The following is a 13,889-nucleotide window of genomic DNA, read 5'->3' as shown; positions in this document are numbered from 1 at the left end:
AATATTTTGATATTAATTAATGTAATTTTTAAAAAATATATTAAAATTAATTTTGATCGTGCGCTAGAAGGCTATGTAAGAGTAGGTTATATGCCGAATAACTGTTATAAATAATGCCGAATATATGTTACGTGTTAATAGGGTTAATGCCCTATCCGAATCGCTTTCTAACATTTCTTCTATTTCTTAAGTATGAATATGAGTGTTCATATATTTTTTAAATTAACGTTTTTTAATTGTTTTTTCAAAGCGTGATTACATTGAATTTTTGATTTCATATTTAATGTTAAATTGTTATACTAACGTGGTTAGTAGTACTATTGTGTAAATGATGTCAGTGACAAAGCAGTGAAAGACGTAGTCGAGAAAAGGACGACAACGACATGGCCATCTGATAATGTTAGATGTCAAATGGATTAAGCGTCTAAATGAGATATTGATGCATGATATTAGAGGGTAATATCATGCAATCGCCATCACCGTCGGAAGCTGTGATTTCTCAGGCACTCTTGAAACCTGACGCTCGGATGCTGCAACTGCCTAAGTCGAGCGCGCTGGATGGTTGTCGAGGACTCAATCTGTTAGAATGAGCGATGCAGAAACAACTACCATTGAAATAAATTCAGATGCAATATGTTCCATAAATACTTTGGATATTTTATAACGGGAAATGCAACTACAACAAATAAAACATGTATCTCAATCAGTAAATAATTAATCGTATCGTCTTTATTGATAGAGGTATTACGCATGCGAGTAAGTGTCAAGGACTTCCTAGACAAAAATATTGTAAGAGAATCCATCTAGCTACGAAAAAAATACAACGTATGTGCGTTGATTTTCGCGAGCGACCTTTACCTTCTCCGATTGTTAATCAGTGGATAATTTGAAGCACACTCCGTCACCCCGTCGAATCTGCGTTTACCATTTAATATTTGCGTGCTTAATTTGTGTTTATAATTCATTTGTAACAGGCTTAGAACTTACGAAGGCTATAATATAATTCGTATATGAGAACTAGCCAAGTCAGACCTTAGGCAACAATATATTATCCCAAGTTATAAGAAGAAATTATATTTTATGTAGTTATAAATAAATTTCAGAAAGGACTATTTAACTTGGCACAAATTTAGATCTCACTTCTTTTGTCGTTGAAGACAACAACCAAGGTATATATCATAATATTTAACTTGGCTTTCATTTTTACATTTATGTTTTTGATGGGATACAGATTACATAATTTGTTTTCTAAGTTGTTTTATGTTTACTATAGGTGCAGATCCCTCAGATCATGAAGCCGTTTAAGATCAAGTTTCTGGGACTGTATATTTTTAACCTAGTACCTCCTAGTACCTAATATTCCAAAGAGAACGAGGACGTTCTCATGTGAGGAGAAGCCGTACTGTAGAACAAAAACTGAGTGGCGTGTATAAATGTAATGTAAGTGCAGAAAATGTGTTTATTTACGACATCACTTCAGAAACCTCTAAAATTATTGGTGTTTCTCTACTATATTGTGCATGTATTATACATACAAATCTTTCTTTTAAATCAATCTATCTATTAAAAAAAAACCGCATCAAAATCCGTTGTGTAATTTTAAAGATCTATGTATACACAGGGACATACTGCGGAAAGCGATTTTGTTTTATACTATGTAATTATGATGATGATGTATGGCCTTAATGTAAATTATTTTTTATCAATATATTTACCGTTTTTTAATAGTTGTTAAAGTGAAATCTTAAATACATCATGGTACAAAGGCTATTGAAAATATTATTTATTGACGTTACAAAATAAATGGTAAAAAATCTCACGATTTTCTTATTTTTTCTGTCTAAAATAATTCAATAAACTAAAAAGACCAAAAACTACGAAATGGAGTAGAAGGCCAGTTTAGATAAAAAAATGAATCTGCTTAAGATGAAAGGCTCGTAACAACGATTTTATATCTACTTATTATATATTATATTATATTAAATACACGTGAAACATATTTTTATCAATGATAACGGCTTCCAGTAAAACATTTTTGGTTTATGACACACAAAATATTGATTAACAGTTTTACACATCAAAATATAAACACAATCTTTGTCTGTAATAAACAATATGTAAATAATGATTAATAATAAATCTATTATTTATAATATTAATAATAGGTATTTATTTATGCATACAACAAATTTACCTGCCATTGACGTTAAAAACATACTTATTATCCGTTTTGAACTTATTTTAATTTTACAAGTTTTTCCGAAATTTCCCACAATTTCCGTGCCACGACTAAATCTTGCGCTTTGGATTTCATATTTGCTATACAACAGTCTTTGAAATAGCATCCGCTTACTTTTTCAACATCAGGAGATACACTAAGATGTATAGTTGTTTGAGCACCTTCCCAGGAGGTTTTAAAGAATGCCTTTGATATTTTTAAAAATATTTTGATTAATAAAATATTTACCGAGTCAAGTATTTTGGTGTTAACTATTCCGGGATGTAAACAATTTATTGTTACACCTGTACCTTGGAGTTGGCGATGTAATTCAATAGTCATAAGAATTATGCAGAGTTTAGCGTTACAATATGTTGTAAACGTATTTAAACTCCCGATGCTTCCAAAATCGTCAAGATTAATTCGGCCGTATTGATACAACATTGAGGAAACATTAACGATGCGACTCGGAGTGGACTTTTTTAATATGGGAAGAAGAAGTGAAGTTAAGAGAAACGGTCCCAAATAATTGACTTGCATTCCCGTAGAGAAACCATCTTCCGTCTTTTCATCACTTGCCGTATACGCCCCAGCGTTGTTAATAAGAATATCGACTCTCGAAACTAACTTAAATATTTCATCGGAAAACTTTTTGATTGATGCAAATGACGCAAGATCCAGTTTTTTAAAGTAAACATCTTTATTATATGATAAATTGATGATTCTGTTAACAGCATTCGATCCTTTTTCTACATTTCTACAAGCTGCAATAACAAAAGCACCTCTTTGCGCTAAATCTTTCGCTGTTTCAAATCCAATTCCTGAGTTAGCACCGGTTACTACAACCACTTTTCCAACTAAATGTCCACTAAATTTGCATATTCTCGTTGTTAATTTGCAATAAATCCATAGGATAACGACAAGGTTGAAAAGTAGTAAAATTATTGTCACAGTAAGCATTGCCACCGGAGGTGCACACTTGTCTAAAGATATACATATAACTAAATTACAGTGATATTACGCGGAGCAGTAGCTATAATTTTACTAATATTATAACTAGCGAACCGCCCTAGCTTCGCGTACTATTTATTAATAAAGAAAATGGGAAGTGCGTGATGCAATAAAATATATTAATTTTAAATAACGTTTATTTATGTATTCGTTTATATATTTATGTCATAAAAAACATTAAGTGATTATACGAAGTAAGCGAAAATATAGATAGACGCAAAAAACTATTTTGATTGTACCTATTATTTGGGCGCGAAGGAAGAAAATATGATGTAAGTACATTTTTATAAGTGTGGGTTTAGTTTGAAATATGAATAATAGAATACAATATTTTGTTTTTTGTGAAACATATACGAAAAAGTGTTCATGGCTAGATTTAAATTTGGATAATTTTAACTGCCAAGGTCAAAATATTATTATTTACAGTCAGCTATCCGGTAAACCGTTTTGCAGCGAAAGTTTTTTTTTCGATGCTCATTATATAGAAACGATGATATTCTAAGGTATTCCGCATGCGATTGTTATACCGCAAAAAATATTTTAATCTATATTAAATATTCAAGGTAACTAACATATTTGCCTCTATAAGGATTAATAATGAATTGGAGACAGTTGTTTCGCTCACAACATTTAGTTTTTTAGTCATTTGAAGAAGAAGTTGGAAATATGATAATTTTTATTTTTTATAATATAAATGATCGTTACCGCCCATAGACAATGGCACTGTAAGAAATATTAACCATTCCTTACATCACTAATGCACCACCCAATACCGGGAACTAAGATATTAGGTCTCTTGTGCCTGTAATTACACTGGTATACTGAGTACTGCGAGAATATTCGATGAGTGGGTGGTTCCTACTCAGACGGGTTTGTGCAAAGCCCTACCACCGAGTAAATATTATAAGTCTATATAATAATGTTTCGGTTTTAAATGTTATTTCTGGAAATAATTTTAAAAAAACTTAAGGAAAATTAAGTTAAGTACATTTTTATAAATTGTACATATATCAGTTAACTCAAGGTTTTTTGCACATCTTTTTGGATTTAAATTAACAAGAAAAAACCTCGTATATCAACGGAACATATAAAACAACAATGAATTTGCAAATCTTAAAGTTAAATAAAAAAGGTAATTGCTATAAATCAAACACGCAGCGCATGACAATTGTTGATATATATATATATATATATATATATATATATACATATGTATGGTATATATAATTATTGAATACTTATGCTTGTAGCTTCGTTTTTGTTTGTAAATAATAGATTTTTTTCGGTTGGCTTTCGACAGGACTTGAATGTAAAAAAAAATATATTTTGTGTGATCTGCAACAGCGCATAAGTTGCAATGATAATAATAGTAATTATTATCCTCTTATTTGCTATTAGCTATTTTTATTCACTCCTGTCTCATCACTTCATGTCATAAGTACCTTGATGTGGGTGATTAACAAGATCATATGTACCGAAAACAATCAATAATGATTTTATAGATTATTTTCATATCATCGAGTTCGGAACTCAAAAATTTCACAGCGATAGCTAATGCTATCAAATTATTAAATTTGTTATTAGGGTTCATCTTTATTGAGCCCTAATAAATTGTACATACTACTATTGCTTGCGCATACTACCCCAACGATTGGGTAACCTATCACAGTGTCTATTCCTAAGGATACATACAGACAACCCCCATAGCCTTGAAGTTTACGGTAAGGGGAATAGGTGAACAAAGCGCCGAAGTCTTCTTCTCGGTCTTTTTCGGCAAATCGGAGGTACTCTCCTCATAGCACAGCTCTGCTGCTTCTTTCATAGAATGTGAACCATCTCTTTCCAGCACCTCTGGCTACCGAGTATGGCGTCTATAACATTCGGCAGTGAGAGGACTTCGCTAGCGATGGCAACAAGTGAATCGTGCTGATGTGCCCATGCGGCATATCCTATCGAATTGTGACGCGCCGGCTCGCTATTAGGTATAGGTTCTTACCGAAGCTATCCGGTAAGCTCTGTTAGACAGAAAATTTACGGCAACTTTGTGTATGTCTGTGAAATATACATATATTTGAAACGGTCGGCAGGCAATCGTTTTATTCCCAAAGAGTGTCATCATCTAAAAAAGTATTATGATACCCTTCGATGCACAAAAAATCTTAACGTTTTCTTTAAATTAACAATTATAATATATATATATAATTGTTAATTTATTTTTTTATACTATTTTCTTGGACCCTTCTGTAACTATTTAGCTTATTCTGTAATGTTCTTGGTATTAGTTTGAATGATGCCGACTGAGTCTATTGAGGCATATCTTACTGAGGACCGTGCCGAACAAGCTAAATAAACGGATACGCATGCAGAACATATGTATTTGCTTCATATTTGGACTACATAAATATGATCATGTATGCCAGCATCGTATAATCTTCTAGTGGTTGTCTTAATATGAGAACATACTAGACAACCATTTTTATTCAGAATAACTAATAAAACGTTACAATATGTATTACATATTAAAAAATATTTTTCTTTATAAACTATATAATCATATAATGTGTTCTATAATTATTGTGTAAAACATTTTCTTGGAATATTTAATATTCCTTTAGTGTTCAAATAAAAAAATGCGCCTCGAATAAAAAAATATTATAATTTCAATATCATGATATTGCTATTAGTTTTTGTGAAGGAGTTTACATATATGTACATTCAAACTAAAAAATATTTATATAATTGTAATTTAATAATATAAAATAGAAATAAAAACGATTTTAAGTATACACAGACGTATAACATATTCTTATAATTAATCGATTTCCACGAAATTTGGCTCCAATTATAATGATATGAAGTATAGACTGAAATCTAAAGTTTCTTCTTAGATAGTTAAAATTAATTCTGTCGAATAGGTGATTAGAATCTATTCTTTTGTGGCATTTTATGGAATAGCATTTGATCTTCTTAAAACCTACAGTATCTATTTTTTAAATATAATTTTATATTATATAATAAAAACAATATTTATTAAATTAAATGTCATAAATATGTATACATATAATTAACAAAATTATGACCAGCTAGCTATAAATATATAGAATATTTTAAGAACATTATTAGTTATCATCATATCAGCCTACAGGTTAAATTAAAGGATTAATAGGGAAAAGGAATTAAAACGATGTAATATTTAGCTTAACGAAAGATTCCCGTAACTCATTAATTGTTAGACGCTAAAGCCACGAGCGCGAAGTTCAACAATTATAAGACTTAACAAGCTCGTAAAACAGGGTTCTTTCATTAGCAATTTACTGTTGGCTTATTACTTATGTGCCAAAATATACTTTGTGAATTACTGTTACGTTTGTAAAACGATTAAACAAATGCATTTTCCAAAGTAGGGGTTCACATCAGCCCGTTTAATTTTTAGTGAAATTGTAACACGCGAAATGTAATTGATTTCTTGTAACATTTCTAAACAGGATATATGTGTGTGTAAGTATGTTTCTATGTGTGTGTTTCTTTCGCCTTGCTTATTTATATTCAGTCTAATCACAAAAAAAGGGAGTAAAAAGTAAATATACTTAGGTATTGGGAAGTAATAATCATTAACTTCGTGTTCTTGCCTTTTAAAAATTTTTAACAAGCAAACGAAGTTGCCGTCTTAATGGTTTCAAATGACAAGTTCATAGTGTGGACGTAACATATCGTATTGGACATTTTTTATTATTGTGATAAAATTTTGAATTCGGTCTTTTCAAGATATTCTTTAATTATTAAGAAAGAGAGTAATGCGAAATTTAAACAAAGGTCACTTTGTTTTGAAAATAGCTGTAACATAAATTATAAGTGAAATAGGTTAATGTAAAAGGAATTTATTATACCATTCTCAAAGAACGCAATAAATAAATGTACCTACTCGGCATTTTTTTCAGTAGTAAACTTAAATATTAATAAATTTTAATTTTTTTAACGTCTCAAATCATAGATATATTTGTCCATACAATAGATGTATTTAAAAAAAAAAAGATATCGGAAATTTAATTATACATTCCAAATCTTTAGAGTTGATATTGAATGATCGACATATTTTGTCTTTTTGTTACTAGCAAGTAAAGCTTGCAAAATTTCAGATTCCTTAAATTAGTATAATGTTTTTTTCTTCAAAATAAGAATCACATTTCTATACATTTCATAATTATTTTTAAAAAAACTAATAAAACTTTATAACTCAACGTTGAGGTCGAGTTTCTTTTGGGAAATGATATAACAACTAAATAAAATGTATAACCAATACAAGTATAAAATTGCTTGAAGGCGTAATCTCTAACTCAAAGTGTTGTTTGTATGTAAATTGCTCTTTTGAAAAAATATATATCTTATCTTTGTTTAATTGGAACATTAGCAGCCTGTAAATTAAAAATTGGAACATAAATTAGATTAATTCGTACAATTCGTTGGCTCTATCCTATACGGACAGAGACCTAACTGTACTTGCCTGTAACCTATAAAGAAATCTCCTCGGACGTTAAAAAATTGTGACTTTCCTTTACTTTTAATACTTCTTCCACATTGATTAAAATAAGCAGTATCAGCTTTTAATGACGCAATGATAGACTATGGACTCCTTTTCTTCTTTTACATAAAAAATCGTTGGTGGCAATAGTCGGTTAATATTGATTACTTAAAATAGATTCGATTGAGAGTCATTATTACTTTTCCTTTTATATATTTTACTAAAGTTATCTTAATGTCACAAGTATTGATAGGAATACAAATTACGTTAGGAGTCTACGTTAGCCAGAAATTATATTCATGGCAACGTAATTGAATTAACTATGTATATATATCTTGAGTTATTTGTAATAAATTATTAATCCTTATCAATTCTCAGATAAAAATTGCCCTTTGCATATGAGTTTTATGGTTTTTATTGATAGTTTAAGATAAAATATTTTTAAAATAAAAAATAGTGTTTTGGTAAATATTATGGAATAACAATACCTTACCTTTTAGACTATATATCTCTATACCTTACGCCACAATAGTAACCGTAACATGACAATTATGCATTCGTAAAGCACTGCTTTCTAAATAAATGTGCTTCTCCCATATTTTTAATAATGATGAATTCGCCAACCGATCGATTTGCCCACTTTACAGCACATTATTTGTACACGTGTTTTTTCAAACGTTTAATCAAATATCTCGTAATTATAAGATCATTGATAGAATTTTTATGATCCTCCTCCTAAGGGCTTCTGGTTCAAATTACAAAGTGTAAAAAGCAATATTCATCAGGATGAAACGTTTAATACTAATTTTATATTTATTTCGTGTAGAGTTCGTTCGTTCGTTCATCCTTTTTTAAAACATAAAGGATATGTGCATACCTACATAGAAATTTTTCAACTAGGCGTAGGTGACCAAATTTGAAATGAACTACGAAAAATTCTCAACTAAAATATGATGAAAATTAAAGTGTATTAGATTTTTGTAAATTTAATATTCTAGATAGAAATCAATCAAAAATTTGTTTTTATAATTCATCTCGTGCTCGGCGGTGAAGGAAAACATCGTGAGGAAACCTGCATGTGTCTAATTTCAACGAAATTCTGCCACATGTGTATTCCACCAACCCGCATTGGAGCAGCGTGGTGGAATATGCTCCAAACCTTCTCCTCAGGGGTGAGGAGGTCTTAGCCCAGCAGTGGGACATTTACAGGCTGCTAATGTAAAAAAAAAAAATAGAAATCTATTCCGTTGAATTTGATGTCATTGAAATTTAATTGAAGTATTTTTTTAAAGTATTTTTTAAATACCTTCTGCGTTTATAGTTTAAAAAATAATCAATATTGCATTTGAAAACATGATATCATAATGTTTTCATCAGTCACATCTAATTGTGATGATTTTAATGGTGATGTTATTTGAGTAACTATTTTATAATAGACTCATATATTCAAATACATTTCCCTCTTCTTGTTCCGACTATGTACATATGTTTATTACCTACCTTAATTTCGTTTCGCCAGGCATGCTGATTAAGCTTCCCACAAACATAATTCTACTCTTAGTCTTAATTATATTCCTTGCTCCGATTTTATCATTAAATTTAAGATATTTTTTTATGTACATATAAATTTTAAGCAACCCGGCAATAATTTGCTTACACAAGTATACTTGACATTATTACCTGTTAAAGAATTATAAAGTACAATGGCTACAATGGTGAAAGGTTAATTCGCTCATAATTGACACGTGATAATTGAAATTTGACTGTGACAAAAACAAAGTCAACATTTTATGTTAGTTATAAAGTACATATCAAATTTTGTCATTCAGTCTTGTTTGAATTGGTTTGATGTTTTAAAATTACACTCAAGGCTATTTCTATGTAGAACGGTAAACAATTCGAACATACGTTACACAACAGATGACAGCGACGCGCACGCACGCTCACCGCTTCATTTAGTGTCATAAATAAAGCGGACACGAGACGTTTGGTCACTTTCATATCGATGAATAGGCATTCTTACATTGTATCTTTTAGTATATCTGATTTATTTTATCAACTATCACGTTCGTTCGTTCATATCGATCATGTATACATATCTTTTTTATCGCTTGCGTTAACGTGACCTCATATTTGATAACGATAATTTTATTATACTATAGTATGATTGTAATTTCTGTATCAGTGCTAAGCAGACCGTGATTTACTGTTACAAAATAATAAAATAATATTTGTAAAAAATGTTTTTGTTGTTAATTCTTTCGGCTATAGTTATTTTTTTCTTAACTGTGAAAATATATCAGAAGTTTACATGTCGTGTTTGTCAGTCAAGTGTCCATATGGTGGGAAAAGTAGTGGTAATAACTGGTGGTAATAGTGGAATAGGTTTGGAGACAGCGAAGAATCTAGCGGACCGTGGAGCACGTATTATTATAGCATGCCGAAGTGTCAAGCGAGCTCAGGAGGCTAAAGAAGAGATAATTAAGACGACAGGGAATAAAGACATTGAATACCGACGCCTAGATTTGGCATCATTTCGTTCTATTCGAGAATTCTGTGAAAACATATTGAAAACAGAAAAACGTTTAGATGTTCTTATAAATAATGCAGCTGCAGGTGGTCTTGGGAACTATAAGACTGAAGACGGTAACCACGTGGGTATGCAAGTGAATTATTTTGGACCATTTCTGTTAACGAATCTCCTGTTGCCACTTTTAAAATCCTCCGCACCGAGTCGAATTGTAAATGTATCTTCGGTCATTCATAAATATGGTGAAATGGACTTTGAAAATTTAAACATGGAAAAGTACTGGAGCGATTATTTGGTTTATGCTAATAGTAAATTATATTTAAATTTAATGACGCTGGAGCTCAGCCGCAGATTGAAAGGAACGAATGTTACTGTGAATGCTTTGCATCCAGGTGTTGCAGCCACAAATATTTTCAGAAATATAAAGAGTGATATTATTCGAAATGTAGTATTAGTTATTTTAAATTCTTTATATAAAAGCGTTTGGGAGGCAGCACAGACATCGATATATCTCGCTGTTTCGCCAGATGTGCAAAATGTGAGTGGTCGCTATTTTAGCAATTGTCGTGAGAAAACGCCATCTAAATTGTCTAGAGATTCAGAAATTGCAAAGAAACTTTGGGAAGAGTCAGAAAAAATTGTAAAACACACGTCAAATATTAGCTAATGCATCGCTATTAAAAATTGTAGATGACAACAAATATGGACTAAGTCAGTTTTACTAGTTCCTTACGCTTATCCTCGCAAAGAAGTTGAACTCTCTTTAGTTTTTTCGAGGTCAGTGAATCGGTTTGCTCATATCATTTATTTGAATAGATATTGGACATCATATCATACATATTTTAAACGTATTAGACATGATGTATGTTTTAGATATGGTATGAATGTTTCACAATTTTTATTCATTAAAGTTTGTTAATAATAGTGTTATTCAAATACGAATAATTATTATATTATATTGAATATTCTTCATATTCTTGCATTTGTAACATAAAAAATGGCGATGTGTTTTATTGAAGGATAGGTATATTACGTATTTTTATAACCGGTTCCTAAAATTAATTGCATTGTGCAAAAACCTTAAAGATCAAACTTTTACCTGTGTCTATAGTCCATATTTATCTTACAAGTAGAAAAATTGTTGTATAAATTATATTTATTTGATAAGTGCGTGTTATTTATAGGGTTTAATTGAATGGTTTTTTAGAGAGATACTTTTATTATAGTATTTATTTCTTTTATATTATAATGTTATGTGTTATATTTAATGAGTTTGGGAATATTTTTTTCACATTTAGCAATGTTAAATATTAATTAAGTTTACTTGTACATATATTATCATTAATCATATTTAAAAATTAAAAGTCTTATCGTTTAAAATATAATTATTTTTTCGTATCGTTAACGCATACGAAGAATCTTTACTTTTTCTAGAACGGTTATCTGATTTTGGAGCCGCATAGTCACAATTCTACCTAGTCTATTACATTTTAGTTCGGTAAGAATGCATGGGTGCGTTTGTTGAAATCGTATTTGCATTTTCTGTTAAGCAGTGTACACGATCGGTTCGCCCGTTTTGTCCCAAGTGCACGACTGGGGATCTTAGAAGCCGCAAACAACCGTTCATGTGCGAGGCTCGTCCAGCTGGAAAACCGAACATGAGACACTGGTCATACTATAGCATGTTGTAGTAATAACTTTCAAATAAATTAATTATTATCGATCGTCTATCGATACTATCTAAATGACGATTCAATTATTATTATTTTAAGGTAATTGAGTGTGCTTAATCTTCGACATACCCCATAAATAATTTACTTATCACAATATCAATAATTCAATGTATACATTTTAATTTACTTATCGCATTAGCAGTTTTCAGTGTATTTTCATTGAAGATTTTAATTAAATTTTCATAAGAAAATTACCTAATTTTATAAAATATAATAAATATCCTTCCTCCTTCTTTACACACTGGGTGAAAATGCTTAATGTAAGCTCAACGGTTAACATTTAAAGAAATATGCTTATAAGGCTGTGGATCCTGAAATTCTGCGACCCCTGGTCGGGCAAATAATAAGTTATTGGGTTTCACGGTCGAGAAATAGTAATGCGTAATATTTAAATTAGTAGTGCTTACATTCCCTTGCCTTAAAAAGCACGCGAAGTCGTCAGTTGAGGCTGAAGTACCTAACTGCTGGATGGCGTTGGATGATACGATGATATCCCTAAAAATTCCTAAATCTTAATGACATTTATTATTATGATGGGTGACTGTGTTTTACTGTACTGTAACCACGCGGCAAATGTGTATTATGGAACTAATATAATTTTTATATTTTTTATATTGTATACTCGCTTACTTCGATACGATGGTTGTGATGTACAGTAATAATAGGCACTAATTCATTATTGTATTAGACATAATGTTTGTAAGTAGCTATAAGCCTTAATAATTCCTTACCATAATGTCTTATATTTACTGTTTCATTATGTGATTGAGTGTTAATTGATGACGTCACTGATGGATTCATAATGTTCTGTAATAAACTATCGGGCTGACAAATTTGCAGAGTCAGTAAAATCGTCCTTGACTATTATTGTAAATGACCAAGTCTTTGTTCTCTAAGATTGCAAATAATAATTATACCTATAGTACTATATAGTATACTCATGTATATTTAGTCAGTTCACAAAGACTATATATAGAAATACATACAACTTATATTTACGGAACATGAAATATTTGCTCATTAATTCTTAGAAATATTGGGTTTATTATATAATTTTTAAATGTTATAATCAATGTCTAATAAATTATAAAAAAAACACGAATTGCTTTAATTTCTGTCATATCATTATATTGTGAAGAAAAATGTTTATATGTTCATATTATGATGTCTTTTCAGTCCACGTTTTATTTACACTCGATATAAATTTTACATAACTACTATTTGATGAATTATTTATAAGTAGTTTGTAAAGAGAGGTATCTACATAATCTTCGTTGTTGTCATCAAGAATTAATGTGGGGGATCAACATTTTCAGTGAGGTAGTGAATTTACGTTCAAAATGCTCTTAACTTAATCCACACAATCCAATCATATTAAATAAGTTTTACTTCCGGCTAGGACTTTGCATTGAAATTGTTATCTATCATAACTTTACTTTGTGCACAAACACATCTACAAACTTAAGCGGGTATTAATTATAAAAGAACAATAATTACAGTTAATAGTTGTATGTATAATATGTTTTATACTTTCGTGTAAAAAAAAAAAAAACACGTGCAACGACAAGCCGCGTCTAGTACGTTCAGAAGATAATTTTAAAAATATTTAGATTAATCAAATTAGGCTCCAAATTATTATTAGGTACAATTTTATTTTTATTATAATCGTTCACAGCTTGTAATAGCGTCTTTTGATCTTGGGATAATTTGATTAGCAACATAAGTCAAGATTTAAATAGATTACGTAGGGGCTGTTCGTATAAAAGACGATAGAACAATCGTATGAAATGTTTTTTATTTCATTTACTAATATAATAAATTAACAAATGAAACAATGAAATCAATAAACGAATAATACATATGTAGTTAGCGGTATCG

At 30.2% G+C, this 13,889-nt stretch overlaps 1 protein-coding gene across 1 annotated transcript; it reads left to right on the top strand.

Annotated features, from left to right (window-relative positions):
• The first annotated feature begins 9,742 nt into the window (after nt 1-9,742).
• On the top strand, nt 9,743-13,075 carry LOC125065400 (retinol dehydrogenase 14-like). Its single transcript, XM_047672973.1, has one exon. The coding sequence runs from the start codon at nt 9,989-9,991 to the stop codon at nt 10,943-10,945; it is 957 nt and encodes a 318-aa protein (XP_047528929.1). The 5' UTR covers nt 9,743-9,988; the 3' UTR covers nt 10,946-13,075.
• Nucleotides 13,076-13,889: the final 814 nt, after the last annotated feature.

Source organism: Vanessa atalanta, chromosome 7, assembly GCF_905147765.1.
Source record: "Vanessa atalanta chromosome 7, ilVanAtal1.2, whole genome shotgun sequence".
In the NCBI taxonomy this organism is placed as follows: domain Eukaryota; kingdom Metazoa; phylum Arthropoda; class Insecta; order Lepidoptera; family Nymphalidae; genus Vanessa; species Vanessa atalanta.
Note: the sequence above shows the minus strand (reverse complement) of the source record. Positions and strands in the feature narration are given on the sequence as shown.